Source organism: Scyliorhinus torazame, chromosome 10 (assembly GCF_047496885.1).
Source record: "Scyliorhinus torazame isolate Kashiwa2021f chromosome 10, sScyTor2.1, whole genome shotgun sequence".
Lineage (NCBI taxonomy): Eukaryota > Metazoa > Chordata > Chondrichthyes > Carcharhiniformes > Scyliorhinidae > Scyliorhinus > Scyliorhinus torazame.
Window position 1 is genome coordinate 173,023,434 of NC_092716.1, and position 21,656 is coordinate 173,045,089.

Genomic DNA, 21,656 nt, shown 5'->3' on the forward strand with positions numbered 1-21,656 from the left:
CGTGGTCCGAAATGGCGATTGCGGAATACTCGGTATCCTCTACTCTCGCTATCAGCGCCCTACTCAAAATGAAAAAGTCGATTCGAGAATAAGCCTTATGGACATGTGAGAAGAATGAAAATTCCCTAGCCCCCGGCCTTGCAAATCTCCAAGGGTCCACCCCTCCCATTTGGTCCATAAATCCCCTCAAAACACTAGCCGCTGCCGGCTTCCTACCCGTCCTAGACCTGGAGCGATCCAGTGCAGGATCCAACACAGTGTTAAAGTGTCCCCCCCCCCCCCCCATTATCAGGAACCCCCACTTCCAAGTCTGGGATCCGACCCAACATACGCCGCATAAAACCCGCATCGTCCCAGTTCGAAGCACACACATTGACCAGTACCACCCTCTCTCCCTGCAACTTCCCACTTCCCACTCTGTACCTACCGCCATTATCTGCCACAATGCTCAACGCCTCGAATAACACCTTCTTTCCCACCAAGATCGCCACCCCTCGATTTTTGGCATCTAGCCCCGAGTGAAACACCTGACCTACCCACCCTTTCCTCAGTCTTACCTGGTCTGCCACCTTCAGGTGTGTCTCCTGGAGCATAACCACATCCGCCTTGAGCCCCTTCAGGTGCGCGAACAGGCGGGCCCGCTTAACCGGCCCATTCAGTCCCCTTACATTCCAGGTTATCAGCCGGATTAGGGGGCTACCCGCCCCCCTCCCCCGCCGACTAACCATGACCCCTCCTCGGCCAGCCACGCGCCCGCACCCCACACCCGGCCCGTTCCCCACAGCAGCATACCCCCGTCTTGACCCACCCCACTCGCTCCAGCTCCTCCTTGATCTTAGCAGCAGCAACTCGATCCCCCCCCCCCGGGCTAGGACCCATCATGGGTGGTTTACTCCCCCATTGCTCTTCCGCAAGTCAGCTGACTCCTGCTGACCCCGGCCACTCCCGCCTCCCCTTCGACTCCTCCCATTGTGTGGCACACCCTCCTCTCCCGCTCCCCATTCACAGGCTCTCCCCCTCCGTTCTAAGCACGGGAAACAATCCTCACTTCCCCGCCCCCCCCCAGTCTTCGGCGCGGGAAAAAAATCCCGCGCTCTCCACCTACCAGGCGACGCCACCAACCAAAACAGTGCCCAACCTGCCCCATCCACCCTCCCCAACCCGAAAGAGAAAAACACAGAGAAAAAGAAACCCAAAACAATGAAAAGGCCCCCGCCCCCCTCCCCTCCGAACCAAAAATAGGCATAACATATCCACCGCAGTCCCCAATCGCCCATCCCGACCCTCAGTCTGTGTCCAGCTTCTCGGCCTGAAGAAAGGCCCACGCCTCCTCCGGAGACTCAAAATAATGGTGCCGGTCCTTGTAGGTAACCCACAATCGCGCCAGCTGCAACATGCCAAACTTCACCCCCTTCCTGTGCAGCACTGCCTTCGCTCGATTGTACCCGGCCCTCCTCTTCGCCACCTCCGCACTCCAGTCCTGATATATCCGAACCTCCACGTTCTCCCACCTGCTGCTCCTCTCCTTCTTGGCCCACCTGAGCGCACACTCCCGATCGACGAACCGCACCAGCACCGCCAGCGGAGGCTCGTTAGCCTTGGGCCTCCTCGCCAACACTCTATGGGCCCCTTCCAGCTCCAGGGGCCCCTGGAAGGACCCCGCTCCCATCAGCGAGTTTAACATGGTGACCACATAGGCCCCATGTCTGGCCCCTCCAACCCCTCCGGGAGGCCCAGAACCCGCAGATTCTTCCGCCTCGACCGATTCTCCATCTCCTCGAACCATTGACAGAAATCTTTGGATCCTCGCTGTCTTTGACAGAAATCTTTGGATCCTCGCTGTCTTCAGGGGATGTCCCGGAGGACTGGAGAATAGCCAATGTTGTTCCTCTGTTTAAGAAGGGTAGCAAGGATAATCCCGGGAACTACAGGCCGGTGAGCCTTACTTCAGTGGTAGGGAAATTACTGGAGAGAATTCTTCGAGACAGGATCTACTCCCATTTGGAAGCAAATGGACGTATCAGTGAGAGGCAGCACGGTTTTGTGAAGGGGAGGTCGTGTCTCACTAACTTGATAGAGTTTTTCGAGGAGGTCACTAAGATGATTGATGCAGGTAGGGCAGTAGATGTTGTCTATATGGACTTCAGTAAGGCCTTTGACAAGGTCCCTCATGGTAGACTAGTACAAAAGGTGAAGTCACACGGGATCAGGGGTGAACTGGCAAGGTGGATACAGAACTGGCTAGGCCATAGAAGGCAGAGAGTAGCAATGGAGGGATGCTTTTCTAATTGGAGGGCTGTGACCAGTGGTGTTCCACAGGGATCAGTGTTGGGACCTTTGCTGTTTGTAGTATATATAAATGATTTGGAGGAAAATGTAACTGGTCTGATTAGTAAGTTTGCAGACGACACAAAGGTTGGTGGAATTGCGGATAGCGATGAGGACTGTCTGAGGATACAGCAGGATTTAGATTGTCTGGAGACTTGGGCGGAGAGATGGCAGATGGAGTTTAATCCGGACAAATGTGAGGTAATGCATTTTGGAAGGGCTAATGCAGGTAGGGAATATACAGTGAATGGTAGAACCCTCAAGAGTATTGAAAGTCAAAGAGATCTACGAGTACAGGTCCACAGGTCATTGAAAGGGGCAACACAGGTGGAGAAGGTAGTCAAGAAGGCATACGGCATGCTTGCCTTCATTGGCCGGGGCATTGAGTATAAGAATTGGCAAGTCATGTTGCAGCTGTATAGAACCTTAGTTAGGCCACACTTGGAGTATAGTGTTCAATTCTGGTCGCCATACTACCAGAAGGATGTGGAGGCTTTAGAGAGGGTGCAGAAGAGATTTACCAGAATGTTGCCTGGTATGGAGGGCATAAGCTATGAGGAGCGATTGAATAAACTCGGTTTGTTCTCACTGGAACGAAGGAGGTTGAGGGGCGACCTGATAGAGGTATACAAAATTATGAGGGGCATAGACAGAGTGGATAGTCAGAGGCTTTTCCCCAGGGTAGAGGGGTCAATTACTAGGGGGCATAGGTTTAAGGTGAGAGGGGTAAGGTTTAGAGCAGATGTACGAGGCAAGTTTTTTACGCAGAGGGTAGTGGGTGCCTGGAACTCACTACCGGAGGAGGTAGTGGAAGCAGGGACGATAGGGACATTTAAGGGGCATCTTGACAAATATATGAATAGGATGGGAATAGAAGGATACGGACCCAGGAAGTGTAGAAGATTGTAGTTTAGTTGGGCAGTATGGTCGGCACGGGCTTGGAGGGCCGAAGGGCCTGTTCCTGTGCTGTACATTTCTTTGTTGTTCTTTTTGAACCGCTCCTGCCATTTCTTGTGGACGCCTCGTGCGCCTCCACCTTTACCGCCAGGACTAAGATCTCGTCCTCATTGACAGAGATCTTTTGTTGAGCCTCTCGGATCGCCACCCCCTGGGCCGTCTGTGTCTCCAGCAGCTTATCAATAGAAGCCTTCATCGGCTCTAGCAGGTCCGTTTTAATCTCTCTGAGGCAGCGCTGGATACCCTCCTGTTGCTCCTCCGCCCACTGCCTCCACGCTGCCTGGTCTCCGCCCACCGCCATTTTGTCCTTCTTCCCTCCCTTCTTCTGGTCCACCACCACCTTTTTTGTCACCCCGCTCCTAGTTAAAGCGATATACTGACGGGGAACTATTATTAACTCCTTCCCACACCGGGAAGCGTCGAAAAAGTGCCCTTGGGGGCCCTGAAAAGAGCCCAAAAGTCTCGAGAGGGAATCCTTTTGGCAGTGTTCGCTTCACCAATCTGCCCCAAAATGTCCGTGGAAACTCCTGAAAAAGTGTCCGTTCCAGACGGGAGCTGCCGAATGCGTGACCTACTCCTCCATGGCCGCCACCGGAAGCCTCGTCCCCGCTTCTTCAGTGGCCCTGGTGAGATCTTTTCACAGTTGTTCCCTCTGCTGTTAGAATTCACTTTTGATAAAGGTCCTCAGGTCAGTTTGCAGCTTTAAGCTTGCCTTTCCCCCGCTTGCATGCTGGAAGGGGCCCTGTTTATCCTGTTGCAGCCAAATCTTCCACTGCTTCTGCCGGGCCTGGCAGCCAAAAGACACAACACTCCTGGGGGACACTGTCAGGGGAGTGTTGCAGTCCTCTTGCCACACCGGGAAATGTCAAACAAATGCCGTGGGGGCCCTGCAAAAGAGCCCAAAAGTCAGTTCCAAGCGGGAGCTACCGAATATGCGACCTAGCTCTGCATAGCCGCACCCGGAAGTCCATAAGCTATTATTATTATTATTGAGCTTCTTTGTTAAATCATGACCTGTTGGGCATTGAATCATACAGAATAATGAAGCTCCAAAGTCAATCACTGCACTGTTGCTAAATTGGCTGACCTGAGATTGTGATGAAGGTGTTTTACAAGTGGTTTTGACATCATCAGGCAAGAGGGTTGGAGGAATTAACCAAGGTTACTGACTGTTTAACAATGGTTCCTGCTGGAATGTGGTGTGTGTACATATTTGCATAAGGACAGAATCAAGTTTGGTTGTGATGCCTGCTATGGAAAAGACGCCTTTTAACAAAATTCATGAAGTCACCCAGGCTGTTGTATCTTCTCAGGCCATGCTATGTCTGACACCAGCACCAGTAATTTGTAGTGTCAGATCTACAAATGTAAGCCAACACCTGTTTTCCTTTGCAGGTCCTACATCTCCTTTGACATCTTGCGACGGATTCTAATGAACTACTTCAAATATGACATATTCTACTGTATGAACATCACAGATGTGGATGACAAGGTAAGGATGAGTGATCACCTCTGTTAATGTCAGCTCTTCAACAATAACTTGGCTCTTTATTGAATTTTACCAATAAAGTGGCTTCTGTCATTGGATTCTGACTCAGTGTGCCAAACCCCGAGGTTTCCTCTCCACAATGATGCCACAATACAGGACTGCCAGTTTTGTCAAAGTTGTCTAGTTCAGCCCTTTCAACCTACTGCACTAAATGCCAGATATTTGTCTTCACCTGGTACAGTGTGCTACCTTGCTGTGTATTCCCAGCTTTAAATAAATGTAAAAGTAAAGTAAATAGATAAAAGGATATATAAAATCAAGTTCATTGTTTCACAAAATAAGATACATATACATGGGATTTGATCCTCAAAGCACCAATAAAGATCCCTCGGTACATTTTAATTATTAAAAAAATATTTATTTCCTCGCTATAAATCAGCGGCTCAGATGTAAACCCCTAAATTGCATAATTTACCCCCACTATTTTTATAAAGCACTATGACTATTTGTGAACAAAACCACAGGATCTGCTGTTACGTTTGCTTTGTATGTATGCAATTTCAGATAGCTTACTTCAAATTAGCATTGTGACTAAATCATATTTCAAGTTTTTTGATTGAAATGATGAGTACGTATTTTTTCAAACTTAATTCTGGTAGCTGGGGTGAGAGGGCTGAATAACACTTCTGAAGCTTTAATAATAATTCTGAGGATGTAAAACGTCCAACAAGGGAAAGTTTGTTATTGGATCTAGTGAACCGGAATAGGTAAAAGAAGTAAAAGTAGAGAAAAATCTAGGAAGTAAATGACCATAATATGATAGGCTTTAAGATGGTGGTAGAGAAAGACATAATTATGATGAAAGCTCGGTGATTAGATTGGAGAAAGTTTGATTATGAGAGACTGAGAAACGAATCGGAGAAAATAAAAAGATTGACAATATTGGCAAACAATAATATAGAACAGTGCATCCCAAACATTTCCCCCACTGTGACTCCATTTTGTGGTTTGAAAATTTCTGTGACCCAGTTGGGGAGAGACCTGTGAGAATGGTGGGATGTTGTTTGAACCTTTTCACTGGCTTTTTGGATCAGGAATCAGGGGCGTCATTCTCCGACCCCCCGCCGGGTCGGAGAATGGCCGTTGGCCGCCGTGAATCCTGCCCCCGCCGAAGTCTCCGGTACCGGAGATTGGGCGGGGGCGGGAATCGGGCCGCGCTGGTTGGCGGGGACCCCCCCCCCCCCCCCCCGCTCAATTCTCCGGCCCGGATGGGCCGAAGTCCCGCCCAGAAATTGCCTGTCCCGCCGGCGTAAATCAAAGCTGGTATTGCCTGTCCCGCGTGGGCGGGGTCCTGGGGGGGCGCGGGGCGATCTGACCCCGGGGGGTGCCCCCACAGGGGCCCACCGATCCGCGGGCGGGCCTGTGCCGTGGCGGCACTCTTTCCCTTCCGCCTCCGCCACGGTCTCCACCATGGCGGAGGAGGAAGTGACTCTCCCCACTGCGCATGCGCGGGAAACTGTCGGCTGACGCTCCCGCGCATGCGCCGCATTTTCGCGCCAGCTGGCGGGGCACCAAACGCTATTTCCGCCAGCTGGCGGGGCAACAAACGCCATTTCTGCCAGCTGGCGGGGCGGAAATCCCTCCGGCGTCGGCCTAGCCCCTCAATGTTGGGGCTCGGCCCCCAAAGATGCGGAGCATTCCGCACCTTTGGGCTGGCGCGATGCCCATCTGATTGGCGTCGTTTTTGGCGCCAGTCGGCGGACATCGCACCGTTGGGGGAGAATTTCGGCCCAGGTCTCAAAGATCAGTCAGTTAAGCCTCACCTGCCATTAATAGAAATGTGACCATTTAAAGGGGCCTTGCAGCCGTTCACACTCTGTCAGAACTCCATGGCAACCTCAGACCTCGAGATCCCACTGAGGGTCGCAACCCACAGTTTGGGAAGCTCTGAAGTGGAAGAATAATGGGAAACATTTAAAACAATGTTCAACAGAATGCAAGAAAAATATTTTTGCTAAAAGGAAAGAACAAACAAAACACTTGTGAGACTCCTTGGAGCGTGAGAAAAGACGCATACATTCCGTACGTTAACAGCAGAGGAGTGAATGATAAGAAAATGCAAAGCGATTAGGAGAAGTTAAAAGCACCTATGAAGCCCAAGAAGAACAATGAAACTATCAAGAATCATAGAATAAAATAGTAAAATATTTTACAGACACATAAAATAATAAAAGGAAGGCCTTGGTGGGAATAGGATCATTAATGGATATACAGAATTTGCTTTGATATTTATCAAGAAAATAGAACAGATAGAAATATAAAAACAGAGGATATATTGCATAAAACTAAAGAAACTCAGAGGATAAAGCCTCTGTTCCTGTGAAAAAAGTTATAGTGCCAGAGGTCTGACAGATAGTTATGTAATTCCTGTGTTTAAGAAAGAGGAAAGAACACGTCCAGGGTATTATAGACCAGTTAGCTGAATATCAATGATATGTAAAATGATGGAATCCCTCGTAAATCAGAAAATAGAAGAACATCTGGAAATGAAAATAATGGTTGGCATGGATTTCAAAAATTAGATGACTGCTACAATCCCAGGTGATAATTCCTGCACAAGTCAGATCCCAGAGTGGAACCTGGCTTGATAGATCCTAACTTTATGCTTTTAGAAAACATGGAGGGAAATTACTGAGAGCAGTTATCACTTTTAAATTAGTAAGCGATCTGAAGACATTCTCTACATGCAGAGAGATCGAAATTACACCTTGTTTGGCAGGTTGCAGCTCCAACTCTGAAAACGAAACCAAAGACACTACTGTAGTTGCAAGCTCAAAAAGGAAGTAAAAGCAGACAGACAGCCCAGCTCCACTCACACTCTGACATCACTGCAGCTATTTGATAAACACCCATTTCTAAAAGGTACATCCATTACAGCTATTTGATAAACACCCATTTCTTAAAAGTACTCCCACATGACAAGAGGGAGGGTAGATACCAATGGAAATTTCTTGTATATTGTACCCAATGCACATACCCTTGTCTACTGTAGTGTATAAAATAAAGATTTCTATAAAAACGTTTTCATGAACAAATTAAAAGAAAAGCAGCCTGACTTCTCCAGGTTTTCACCTTTCTCTCTCTTGATTTGAATCTCTGGTGCTCGTCTGTGTATCTGAGAACATTTCTCTCCCTGATTAAGCAATATCTCCAGTCTGTGGTTATATTTTTGTATCAATTGCTAATATCAATATATTTCATCGGTCTGTACATTGCTTCCCTAAATAATAATCTTTATTGGCACAAGTAGGCTTACATTAACACTACAATGAAGTTACTGTGAAAAGCCCCTAGTCGCCACATTCCGCCGCCTGTTCGGATACACAGGGAGAATTCAGAATGTCCAAATTACCTAACAGCACATCTTTCGGGACTTGTGGGAGAAAACCGGAGCACCCGGAGGAAACCCATACAGTCACGGGGAGAACGTGCAGAGTTCACACAGACAGTGACCCAAGCTGGGAATCTGGGACCCTGGTGCTGTGAAGCAACAGTGCTGCCCAGTGTGCTACTGTGCTGCCCTTTGTGTATTGATATACAAGAACAATCTATAAGACATTTTACAATCATAGTTACATGTTCATCTATGGGTTTTAGTACATATTTTTCTATCCACTCCTCTCAAATATGTATGCAGAAGTTGGTTGCAGTTCATCTCCCCTCCTCTACCTTGCTGTGTGCCCCTCTCATGCATGTTTACGTACAATAATAAGAAGAAAGATTTTCTGATGGGTTTCTGTAAATTTCTTTAGAAATTGATGCAGTCCAAAAGTAGCAAGAGTTGCAATGATGCTTTGAATGTGGCCCCAGAATATACACTTGTTATGTTGGTTACTACTTCTGTAGCAGATGTGAATCTATGTTATGCTGGATCTGTGTCTGACTCTTTCTGTCAATGATGTGATACGTTCACTTCTGCATTCTCATGCCAGCTCTCTGCTTTGTGCTCAGTTTCTCTCCATTACATTGCTTGTTCTAACATAGTTGCTGTTATTTTTGCACAGATTATCAAGCGAGCCCGACAGAATCACCTATTTGAAAAGTACAAAGAGAAAAATCTGGGTGCTATGCAACTTCTAGAAGACATCAGGACTGCTTTCAAGGTAAAGAGATGTGATATTAAAGTTGCCTCCTATCACACAAACGCTCTAGACTGAAAAATGACTCATTTCACTTTTACTGGGTTATTATTGAGGTACTTCACATCATATTGTCACATTAAAATATTGATAATACACAAAAGCAATTTTGTTGCCCAGATTCTCTCTTTGGAGCTATTTTCTTGTTAATTTCTCTCTCGTAGTTCCAAAAGGAGCTTGCTTTTTTCAGACCCCCCCAAAAAATCAGGCAACCCAGTATTAATCCTCTGCCCTCCCTCTGGTGTAGGCTATTAGGAAGGACAAGAATCTTTCTGCAGGAGACACACCTAAGTGTGAAGGACCAGGTTAGGTTAAGGAAGGGGTTTGATTTGAAATCGAGGGGAGTGGCGATTTTAATGAGCGAAAAAATGGGATTTGTGAGTGCGAAGGAGGTCAGGGATCCGTGTGGAAGATATGTAATTGTGAGTGAGGTATTGGAAGGGGCACTGGTAGTGTTGGTAAATGTGTATGCCCCAAATTGGGATGATGTGGGATTTCTGAGGGGGTTGCTGGCAGCGGTGCCGGATTTGGCCACGCACCAGATGATGATGGGAGGAGATTTTAACTGTGTCCTGGAGCCGAGGGTGGATAGGTCGAGCCCCAGGTCGATGGGTAGGGTACGAATGGCGAGGGAGCTGGGGGGGTTTATGGAGAGGATGGATATGGTGGATCCATGGCATTTTCAGAACCCAGGGGTAAGGGAGTATTCCTTCTTTTCACACGTCCATAAGGTGTATTCGAGGATTGACTACTTTGTAGTGAGTCGCGAGATTTGGGTTGGGGTGAAGGGGGCAGAGTATGGGGGATAGTTATCTTGGACCATGCACCCCGCTAGCTGGAGATTCGGTTTAGAACAGGACGAGAGCAGAGGTCGGGGTGGAGGTTTGACTCGGGGTTGTTGGTGGATGGAGGTTTTTGTGATAAGGTGTGGACGACAATTAAGGAGTATGTGGAGTTGAATCAGAATGGGGAGGTGTCGGTGGGCATTTTTTGGGAAGCACTGAAGGTAGTGGTCAGGGAGAAATTATTTTGTTTACGGCTCGTGTGGATAAGGAAAAGAGGGAAGAACATGACAATCTAGTGAGCGAGATAGTGGAGGTGGGCAGGGAATATTCGAGGGTGCCCACCACGGAGGGATTGGCAAGGAGGAAAAAGTTGCAGAGGCAGTTTGACAGGCTGACAACAGGGAGGGCAATAGGGCAACTGCGTAGGGCAAGAGGGGTGCAATATGAGTATGGGGAGAAGGCGAGCTGCATGCTGGCACACCAGCTGCAGAAGCGGGTTGCGTCCAGGGAAATATTGAAGATACGGACTGGGGCTGGGGTTGTGGTGTCGGAGCCAGGGAAGATAAATGAGGCCTTTAGAGAGTACTACCAGGGACTTTACGAGGCGGACCGGGGGGGTGGACATGCGGCAGTTTCTGGACAAGCTGGAGGAAGCAAAGAGGCAGGCGTTGGAGGAGCCCCTGGGGCTGAGGGAGGTGCTGGATAGTATCAGGGGTATGAAGTCAGGGAAGGCCCCTGGGCCGGATGGGTACCCGGCGAAATTTTATAAGGAATTTGTGGCAGACCTGGCACCACATCTGTGGGCGACGTTTAATGAAGCACTGGAGAAGGGGAGTTGCCGGAGACGATGATGCAGGTAGTAATCACACTAATCTCAAAAAAGGGGAAGGATCAGGTGGAGTGTGGGTCGTATAGACCCATATCACTATTGAACACGGATGTGAAAGTATTGGCTAAGTTGTTAGCGAGGAGGATGGAGGATTGTGTCCCGGGGGTGGTTGCAGAAGATCAAACAAGCTTCGTGAAGGGCAGGCAACTCGCGAGTAATATAAGACGGTTATTGAATGTGGTAATGAATCCGTCGGGGGCTCTGATACTGGAGGTGGTGGTGTCCATGGACACGGAGAAGGCATTTAACCGGGTGGAGTGGCGGTACTTGTTCGAAGTTTTGGGAAGGTTTGGGTATGGGCTGAGATTTGTGGCATGGGTGCGGTTGCTGTTTGTGGCACCAAGAGCGAGGGTGAGGACAAATGATATGAGCTCACAAAGCTTTGACTTGCACAGGGATACGAGGCAGGGGCGCCCATTGTCGCCGTTGCTGTTTGCATTGGCCATAGAGCCGTTGCCGATGGCTCTCAGGGGGTCGGCGGACTGGCGGGGGATTATGAGTGGACAGAGGGAGCATTGGGTGTCACTCTATGCCGATGACCTCTTACTGTATGTTTTGGATCCGTTGAAGAGTATGGGAAGGATTATGGGCCTGTTTGGCGGGGGGGGGGGGTGGTGGTGTTTGGAGAGTTCTCTGGGTACAAACTGACTGTAGGGAAAAGCGAGGTATTCCTGGTGAATGAGCTGGCACAGCAGGCTAATTTTGGGGCGATGCCATTTACGGTAGCGAGGGATAGGTTTAGATATTTGGGGATTCAGGTAGCGAGGGCATGGATGGGACTCCATAAGTGGAACTTAATGAAGCTGGTGGAGGAGGCCAGGGAGGATCTTAGGAGATGGGATACACTGCACTTAACGTTGGCGGGGGGGGGGGGGGGGTCCAAGTGGTGAAAATGAATATTCTGCCAAGGTTGTTGTTTATCTTTCAGGTTCTCCAGATCTTTATATCAAAGGCTTTTTTTCGGAAAGTGGACACGATCATCTCTGACTTTGTATGGGCAGGGAAGGTGTTGAGGGTGGGGAGGAGCAGGGGGAGTTGGCGTTGCCGAACTTGCTTCATTATTATTGGGCGGCGAATGTGGACAAGGTGCGGAGGTGGTGGGAAGGAGAAGGAGTAAAGTGGGTTCGGATGGAGGAGGAATCTTGTAAGGTGTCTAATTTGAGGACTATGGTGACTGCAGCATTACCAATGGCTCCGAGTAGGTTCTAATTCGGGGAGCCCAGTGGTGCAGTCCACGGTGAAGATATGGAATCAGCTGAGGAGGCATTTTAGGATGGAAGGGATGTTGGTACTAACACCGCTGTGCAAGAATCATGGGTTTGAGCCGGGGGGGATGGATAGTGTATACAGGAGGTGGAGGGAAGTGAGGCTGGTCAAGGTGAGGGATTTGTATTTGGAGGAAGGGTTCGCCAGTCTGGAGGAGCTAAGGGCGAGGGTAGAGCTGCCGAGGGGTAGTGAGTTCAGGTATCTGCAGGTTAGGGACTTTGCGCGAAATGTCTGGAGGGGGTTCCCTAGATTGCCGGGATACACCCTGCTGAAGCGACTGCTGCTTCCGGATGTGGAAGTGGAGGGAAGAATTGGGGATATATACAAGTGGCTGGGGGAGCAGAGAGGCGAGCGGATGGTGAAGATCAAGGGGAAATGGGAAGTGCAGTTGGGAGGGGAGATCAATTGGGAGTATGGAGTGGGACACTGTGTAGGGTAAACGGGACCTCCTCTTATGCAAGGATGAGCCTAAATTTAAGATGGTGCACAGGGTGCAGATGACTCGGGCGAGAATGAGTGGGTTATTTCAGGGGGTAGCAGATGAGCGTGAGAGTTGTGGGCAGGGGCCAGCGAATCACACGCACATGTTTTGGGATTGTGAAAAATTGGGAAGATTCTGGGCGGGCGTATTCACATTCTTAGCCAGGATAGTGGAGGAGGAGGTGGACCCGGACCCTTTGGTGGCGATGTTTGGGGTTTCAGAGAAGCCGGAGCTCATGGAGAGGAGGAAGGCCGATGTCTTGGCCTTCGCCTCTCTGATTGCACGGCGGTGATTTTTACTGGGGTGGCGGTCGGCATCGCCACCGGGGGTAGCAGCTTGGTTGGGTGACCTCGACTTCCTGCGGTTAGAGAAGATAAAGTATGAGTTATGGGGCTCAGCAGCGGAATTTTAGAAAAGGTGGGGGATGTTTGTGACTGTGTTTGAGGAGCTGTTTGTCGCAGGGGGGTGGGTGGTGGAGGGAAGGGGGGGTGAAAAGGGGGGGAAATCTGTACAGCCTGTATAGTTGATTGTTGGGAAGTATGTTTCCCGGAGTGTTTATTTGCTGTAACCAGCTTTGATATATGTTTGTAATAACGTATATTTCGGGGGAAAAAGGAAGGACAAGACTGTATGAAGAGATTGATTTATGATGGGGCAGTGGTGAATGTAACTTCAATCCAGTTTTGACGGTAGCATATTGCCTTGATGGGAATTGGAAAGTTCAGTCTCGATATAATTTGGATGCAGGTGGGGTTGGGGAAGAGAAGTATCTTAATAATAGGAAGTTGTGCTTTATTTGCTTGCCCATAACTAACCTTAACTGTGTTTAATACTGTGACATATACATGGAAATAATCTGTAATTTACAGAGCTGTTATCTGTTAGTTGTTTCTCGGAATGAATTGGGTTTTTTTTCTTCTCTGTCCATTTTTTTGAGGGGGTAGATTAGTGACAGACACCAAAAATTTGACTTTTGCTGGATTCTTTCTAATGTTGGTGACTGTTCAGTGAAATTATTGCCTGCTCTGAATTGTCTCTTATCCTTGCTTTGTTTGCCTTATTCCAGTCTTTTTCTGTGAAACTTGCTGAAACCACTGACCCAGACAAGAAGCAGATGCTGCAGAGGATAAATAAAGCAGTTGAGTCATCCCTCAAATCCCTGGAAGAGGCAATGCAGCAGGCGCTTTCCAGCAAAGAGATAGGCAACCGAGCTAAGGTATGTCTCCGTGAAGGAGGCAGTTGTTTGACATTGTCAAGATCTGAGACACATCTGAGATGCACTGGGTAGAATTGTGAATTGTTCTAATTAAACTGGTAGACATTGGGCTGTTTCAAAGGATTTTGAGCTTCAACTCTACTTGAGGCTTGTTATTCATAAACTTGAATCAAATATGGTTTTATATTCGGACATTTCTTTTAAGGCAAGGGTCCATAATGTACTAATACTTTGAAAAGAATAGGAGAGGAGAGAGAGAAATCAAAATAGCTGCAAGGTGGTTCCAAACTTGGATTTTAAAAAGTATAGAACAAAGGGAAGGTAGAGGGAGATGAACAATTTCCCAGTTTTGAGGTAGGGGGAAAGGAATAAATTTGTACAATGGTTCTTAATGCCAACACAATGAGGTGTAAGGAAGAGAAGGGTTGTGTATTTCACTAGGCCTACAGACACCAAGAGTTAAATTATGAGGAGAGATTGATTACACAATCAATTACATAGTCAAAAAATTAGAGCCATCTTTTTTAGGAGTGCAATTAGGAGACACTACAGTTACTAGACTCCTCAACGACTCTCCCTTGAACTGATCTGTTCCCTTTAAGAACACTATTCATGACGCCCTATGCTGCTCTTGTTTGGCCTTGTTCCGCACTGTAACCAGTCACTATTTGTTGATGCACCACTATCAATGTACTCTGTCGATTATTCTTTTGTTTACTGTGTATGTTCCCTTGGCCGCAGAAAAATACTTTTCACTGTACTTCAGTACATGTGTCAATAAAAATCAATCAAACATTTCATCACGCAAAGGATGGTAAAAGATTGGAACTCTGGGGCGGGATTCTCCGGCTGCTCCCGCCCAGCGACTGGAAATTCCCGCCAGAGGTCAAAGGACTTTTACATGGTCCGCGTCCCGCCCGTAGTGATCTTGCGGTGGGCAGGGCAGAAGGTCTCCCCCGCACTGACAACCTCCCTGACCTCAACCTCCTAACCTTTTTTTTTTATTAAATATTTTATTGAAAATTTTTGGTCAACCAACACAGTACATTGTGCATCCTTTACACAATATTATAACAACACAAATAACAATGACCTATTTTATAAACAAAAAATGAATAAATAATAAATAACAAAAATGAAAACTAGCCCTAATTGGCAACTGCCTTGTCACAAGTAACACTCTCCAAAAGTATAATTTAACAGTCCAACATATAGTTATCTGTAGCAACGACCTATACATACTATACAGTATATATTAACAACCCTGAGAGTCCTTCTGGTTCCTCCTCCCCCCCCCCCCCCCCCCCCCCCCCGATCCTGGGCTGCTGCTGCTGCCTTCTTTTTCCCATTCCGTCTATCTTTCTGCGAGGTATTCGACGAACGGTTGCCACCGCCTGGTGAACCCTTGAGCCGACCCCCTTAGGACGAACTTAATCCGCTCTAGCTTTATAAACCCCGCCATGTCATTTATCCAGGTCTCCACCCCCGGGGGCTTGGCCTCTTTCCACATTAGCAATATCCTGCGCCGGGCTACTAGGGACGCAAAGGCCAAAACATCGGCCTCTCTCGCCTCCTGCACTCCCGGCTCTTGTGCAACCCCAAATATAGCCAACCCCCAGCTTGGTTCGACCCGGACTCCTACTACTTTTGAAAGCACCTTTGTCACCCCCATCCAAAACCCCTGTAGTGCCGGGCATGACCAAAACATATGGGTATGATTCGCTGGGCTTCTCGAGCACCTCGCACACCTATCCTCCACCCCAGAAAATTTACTGAGCCGTGCTCCAGTCATATGTGCCCTGTGTAATACCTTAAACTGAATCAGGCTTAGCCTGGCACACGAGGACGACGAGTTTACCCTGCTTAGGGCATCTGCCCACAGCCCCTCCTCGATCTCCTCCCCCAGCTCTTCTTCCCATTTCCCTTTTAGTTCATCTACCATAGTCTCCCCTTCGTCCCTCATTTCCCTATATATATCTGACACCTTACCATCCCCCACCCATGTCTTTGAGATCACTCTGTCCTGCACCTCTTGTGTCGGGAGCTGCGGGAATTCCCTCACCTGTTGCCTCGCAAAAGCCCTCAGTTGCATATACCTGAATGCATTCCCTTGGGGCAACCCATATTTCTCGGTCAGCGCTCCCAGACTCGCGAACTTCCCATCCACAAACAGATCTTTCAGTTGCGTTATTCCTGCTCTTTGCCACATTCCATATCCCCCATCCATTGCCCCCGGGGCAAACCTATGGTTGTTTCTTATCGGGGACCCCCCCAAGGCTCCAGTCTTTCCCCTATGCCGTCTCCACTGTCCCCAAATCTTCAGTGTAGCCACCACCACCGGGCTTGTGGTGTAGTTCCTCGGTGAGAACGGCAATGGGGCTGTCACCATAGCCTGTAGGCTAGTCCCCCTACAGGACGCCCTCTCTAATCTCTTCCACGCCGCTCCCTCCTCCTCTCCCATCCACTTACTCACCATTGAAATATTAGCGGCCCAATAATACTCACTTAGGCTCGGTAGTGCCAGCCCCCCCCTATCCCTGCTACGCTGTAAGAATCCCTTCCTCACTCTCGGGGTCTTCCCGGCCCACACAAAACCCATGATGCTCTTTTCAATCCTTTTTAAAAAAGCCTTCGTAATCACCACCGGGAGGCACTGAAACACAAAGAGGAATCTCGGGAGGACCACCATCTTAACCGCCTGCACCCTCCCTGCCATTGACAGGGATACCATATCCCATCTCTTGAAATCCTCCTCCATCTGTTCCACCAACCGCGTTAAATTTAACCTATGCAATGTGCCCCAATTCTTAGCTATCTGGATCCCCAGGTAACGAAAGTCCCTTGTTACCTTCCTCAACGGTAGGTCCTCTATTTCTCTACTCTGCTCCCCTGGATGCACCACAAACAACTCACTTTTCCCCATGTTCAATTTATACCCTGAAAAATCCCCAAACTCCCCAAGTATCCGCATTATTTCTGGCATCCCCTCCGCCGGGTCCGCCACGTATAGTAGCAAATCGTCCGCATACAAAGATATCCGGTGCTCTTCTCCTCCCCTAAGTACTCCCCTCCACTTCTTGGAACCCCTCAACGCTATCGCCAGGGGCTCAATCGCCAGTGCAAACAATAATGGGGACAGAGGGCATCCCTGCCTTGTCCCTCTATGGAGCCGAAAATATGCAGATCCCCGTCCATTCGTGACCACGCTCGCCACTGGGGCCCTATACAACAGCTGCACCCATCTAACATACCCCTCTCCAAAACCAAATCTCCTCAACAAATAATCCCACTCCACTCTATCAAATGCTTTCTCGGCATCCATCGCCACTACTATCTCCGTTTCTCCCTCTGGTGGGGCCATCATCATTACCCCGAACAACCTCCGTATATTCGTGTTCAGCTGTCTCCCCTTCACAAACCCAGTTTGGTCCTCGTGGACCACCCCCGGGACACATTCCTCTATTCTCATTGCCATTACCTTGGCCAGGACCTTGGCATCTACATTTAGGAGGGAAATAGGTCTATAGGACCCGCATTGTAGCGGGTCCTTTTCCTTCTTTAAGAGAAGCGATATCGTTGCTTCAGACATAGTCGGGGGCAGTTGTCCCCTTTCCTTTGCCTCATTAAAGGTCCTCGTCAGTACCGGGGCGAGCAAGTCCACATATTTTCTATAGAATTCGACTGGGAATCCATCCGGTCCCGGGGCCTTTCCCGCCTGCATGCTCCTAATTCCTTTCACCACTTCTTCTACCTCGATCTGTGCTCCCAGTCCCACCCTTTCCAGCTCTTCCACCTTGGGAAATTCCAGCCGATCCAAGAAGCCCATCATTCTCTCCCTCCCATCCGGGGGTTGAGCTTCATATAATTTTTTATAAAATGTCTTGAACACTCCATTCACTCTCTCCGCTCCCCGCTCCATCTCTCCTTCCTCATCCCTCACTCCCCCTATTTCCCTCGCTGCTCCCCTTTTCCTCAATTGGTGTGCCAGCAACCTGCTCGCCTTCTCCCCATATTCGTACTGTACACCCTGTGCCTTCCTCCATTGTGCCTCTGCAGTGCCTGTAGTCAGCAAGTCAAATTCTACATGTAGCCTTTGCCTTTCCCTGTACAGTCCCTCCTCCGGTGCTTCCGCATATTGTCTGTCCACCCTCAAAAGTTCTTGCAGCAACCGCTCCCGTTCCTTACTCTCCTGCTTCCCTTTATGTGCCCTTATTGATATCAGCTCCCCTCTAACCACCGCCTTCAACGCCTCCCAGACCACTCCCACCTGGACCTCCCCATTATCATTGAGTTCCAAGTACTTTTCAATGCACCCCCTCACCCTTAGACACACCCCCTCATCTGCCATTAGTCCCATGTCCATTCTCCAGGGTGGGCGCCCTCCTGTTTCCTCCCCTATCTCCAAGTCCACCCAGTGTGGAGCGTGATCCGAAATGGCTATAGCCGTATACTCCGTTCCCCTCACCTTCGGGATCAATGCCCTACCCAGCACAAAAAAGTCTATTCGCGAGTAGACTTTATGGACATAGGAGAAAAACGAGAACTCCTTACTCCTAGGTCTGCTAAATCTCCACGGGTCTACACCTCCCATCTGCTCCATAAAATCTTTAAGTACCTTGGCTGCTGCCGGCCTCCTTCCAGTCCTGGACTTCGACCTATCCAGCCCTGGTTCCAACACCGTATTAAAATCTCCCCCCATTATCAGCTTTCCCATCTCTAGGTCCGGAATGCGTCCTAGCATCCGCCTCATAAAATTGGCATCATCCCAGTTCGGGGCATATACGTTTACCAAAACCACCGTCTCCCCCTGTAGTTTGCCACTCACCATCACGTATCTGCCCCCGTTATCCGCCACTATAGTCTTTGCCTCGAACATTACCCGCTTCCCTACTAATATAGCCACCCCCCTGTTTTTCGCATCTAGCCCCGAATGGAACACCTGCCCCACCCATCCTTTGCGTAGCCTAACCTGGTCTATCAGTTTCAGGTGCGTTTCCTGTAACATAACCACATCTGCCTTAAGTTTCTTAAGGTGTGCGAGTACCCGTGCCCTCTTTATCGGCCCTTTCAGCCCTCTCACGTTCCACGTGATCAGCCGAGTTGGGGGGCTTCCTACCCCCCCCACTTGTCGATTAGCCATCACCTTTTTCCAGCTCCTCACCCGGTTCCCACGCAGCTGTATCTCCCCCAGGCGGTGCCCCCCCCGCCCATCCTCTCCCATACCAGCTCCCCCCCCAGCTCCCCCCTCTCCACAGCAGCAGCAACCCAGTAATTCCCCCCTCCCACCCCCCCCCCGCTAGATCCCCCGCTAGCGTAATTACTCCCCCCATGTTGCTCCCAGAAGTCAGCAAACTCTGGCTGACCTCGGCTTCCCCCCGTGACCTCGGCTCGCACCGTGCGACGCCCCCTCCTTCCTGCTTCTCTATTCCCGCCATGATTATCATAGCGCGGGAACCAAGCCCGCGCTTCTCCCTTGGCCCCGCCCCCAATGGCCAACGCCCCATCTCCTCCACCTCCCCTCCTCCCCCATCACCACCTGTGGGAGAGAGAAAAGTTACCACATCGCAGGATTAGTACATAAAACCCCTCTTTGCCCCCCACATTCACCCCACCACTTTGTTCGAGCGTTCTTTTTAATAACCCGCTCATTCCAGTTTTTCTTCCACAATAAAAGTCCACGCTTCATCCGCCGTCTCAAAGTAGTGGTGCCTCCCTCGATATGTGACCCACAGTCTTGCCGGTTGCAGCATTCCAAATTTTATCTTCTTTTTATGAAGCACCGCCTTGGCCCGATTAAAGCTCGCCCTCCTTCTCGCCACCTCCGCACTCCAGTCTTGATAAACGCGGATCACCGCGTTCTCCCATTTACTGCTCCGAGTTTTCTTCGCCCATCTAAGGACCATTTCTCTATCCTTAAAACGGAGGAATCTCACCACTATGGCTCTGGGAATTTCTCCTGCTCTCGGTCCTCGCGCCATCACTCGGTATGCTCCCTCCACCTCCAACGGACCCGCCGGGGCCTCCGCTCCCATTAACGAGTGCAGCATCGTGCTCACATATGCCCCGACGTCCGCTCCCTCCACACCTTCAGGAAGACCAAGAATCCTCAGGTTGTTCCTCCTTGCGTTGTTTTCCAGTGCCTCCAACCTTTCCACACATCGTTTCTGATGTGCCTCCTGCGTCTCCGTCTTCACCACCAGGCCCTGTATATCGTCCTCATTCTCGGCTGCCTTTGCCTTCACGACCCGAAGCTCCCGCTCCTGGGTCTTTTGTTCCTCCTTTAGCCCTTCAATCGCCTGTTGTATCGGGGCCAACAGCTCTTTCTTCATTTCCTTTTTGATCTCTTCCACACAGCATTTCAAGAACTCTTGTTATTCAGGGCCCCATGTTAAACTGCCACCTTCCGACGCCATCTTGGTTTTTGCTTGCCTTCCTTGCCGCTGTTCTAAAGGATCCACTGCAATCTGGCCACTCTCTCCTTTTTCCATCCGTATCCAGGGGGGATTCCCTTCTGGTTTACCGCACAGTGTTTTTAGCCGTCAAAATTGCCGTTGGGGCTCCTATCAAGAGCCCAAAAGTCCGTTTTACAGGGAGCTGCCGAAACGTGCGACTCAGCTGGTCATCGCCGCACCCGGAAGTCTCTCAACCTCCTAACCTAATGACCCCCCCCCCGAACCTGATCCCACCCGTCGACCTGACCGCTCTCCGCAACCTGACCCCCTCCTCGACCTGACACACCTCGTCGGACTGACCTCCCTCTTCAGCTTGACCTCCTTCCTTGGCCTGACCTCCCTCCTCGACCTGTACCTCCCTCCTCGACCTGTACTTCCTTCCTCGACCTGTACCTCCCTCCTCGACCTGTACCTCCCTCCTCGACCTGTACCTCCCTCCTCGACCTGTACCTCCCTCCTCGACCTGTACCTCCCTCCTCGACCTGTACCTCCCTCCTCGACCTGTACCTCCCTCCTCGACCTGTACCTCCCTCCTCGACCTGTACCTCCCTCCTCGACCTGTACCTCCCTCCTCGACCTGTACCTCCCTCCTCGACCTGTACCTCCCTCCTCGATCTGTACCTCCCTCCTCGACCTGTACCTCCCTCCTCGACCTGTACCTCCCTCCTCGATCTGTACCTCCCTCCTCGATCTGTACCTCCCTCCTCGATCTGTACCTCCCTCCTCGACCTGTACCTCCCTCCTCGGCCTGACCTCCCTCCTCGGCCTGACCTCCCTCCTCGGCCTGTACCTCCCTCCTCGACCTGTACTTCCCTCCTCGACCTGTACTTCCCTCCTCGACCTGTACCTCCCTCCTCGACCTGTACCTCCCTCCTCGACCTGTACCTCCCTCCTCGACCTGTACCTCCCTCCTCGACCTGTACCTCCCTCCTCGACCTGTACCTCCCACCTCGACCTGTACCTCCCTCCTCGACCTGTACCTCCCTCCTCGGCCAGACCTCCCTCCTCGGCCTGACCTCCCACCTCCCCACCCGACCTATACCCCCCCACCCCGACCTGTACCCCCCCCACCCCGACCTGTACCCCCCCCACCCCGACCTGTACCCCCCCCACCCCGACCTGTACCCCCCCCACCCCGACCTGCACCCCCCACCCCGACCTGTACCCCCCCACCCCGACCTGTACCCCCCCACCCCGACCTGTACCCCCCCCCACCCCGACCTGCACCCCCCCACCCCGACCTGTACCCCCCCACCCCGACCTGTACCCCCCCCACCCCGACCTGTACCCCCCCACCCCGACCTGTACCCCCCTACCCCGACCTGTACCCCCCCACCCCGACCTGTGCCCCCCCACCCCGACCTGTACCCCCCCACCCCGACCTGTACCCCCCCCACCCCGACCTGTACCCCCCCACCCCGACCTGTACCCCCCCCCCGACCTGTACCCCCCCGACCTGGACCCCCCCGACCTGGACCCCCCCGACCTGGACCCCCCGACCTGGACCCCCCCGACCTGGACCCCCCCCGACCTGGACCCCCCCCGACCTGGACCCCCCCCGACCTGGATCCCCCCCGACCTGGATCCCCCCCGA

General features: G+C 50.7%; 1 protein-coding gene across 2 annotated transcripts in view; it reads left to right on the forward strand.

Annotated features, from left to right (window-relative positions):
- cars1 (cysteinyl-tRNA synthetase 1) overlaps positions 1-21,656 on the forward strand; it is a 140,077-nt gene that overhangs the window by 23,259 nt on the left and 95,162 nt on the right. For both annotated transcript variants that reach the window (XM_072518953.1, XM_072518952.1), the window contains 3 exons: positions 4,681-4,777; positions 8,839-8,937; positions 13,461-13,610. In XM_072518953.1, coding sequence (XP_072375054.1) covers positions 4,681-4,777; positions 8,839-8,937; positions 13,461-13,610 — 346 coding nt within the window. The remainder of the gene's footprint in view (positions 1-4,680; positions 4,778-8,838; positions 8,938-13,460; positions 13,611-21,656) is intronic.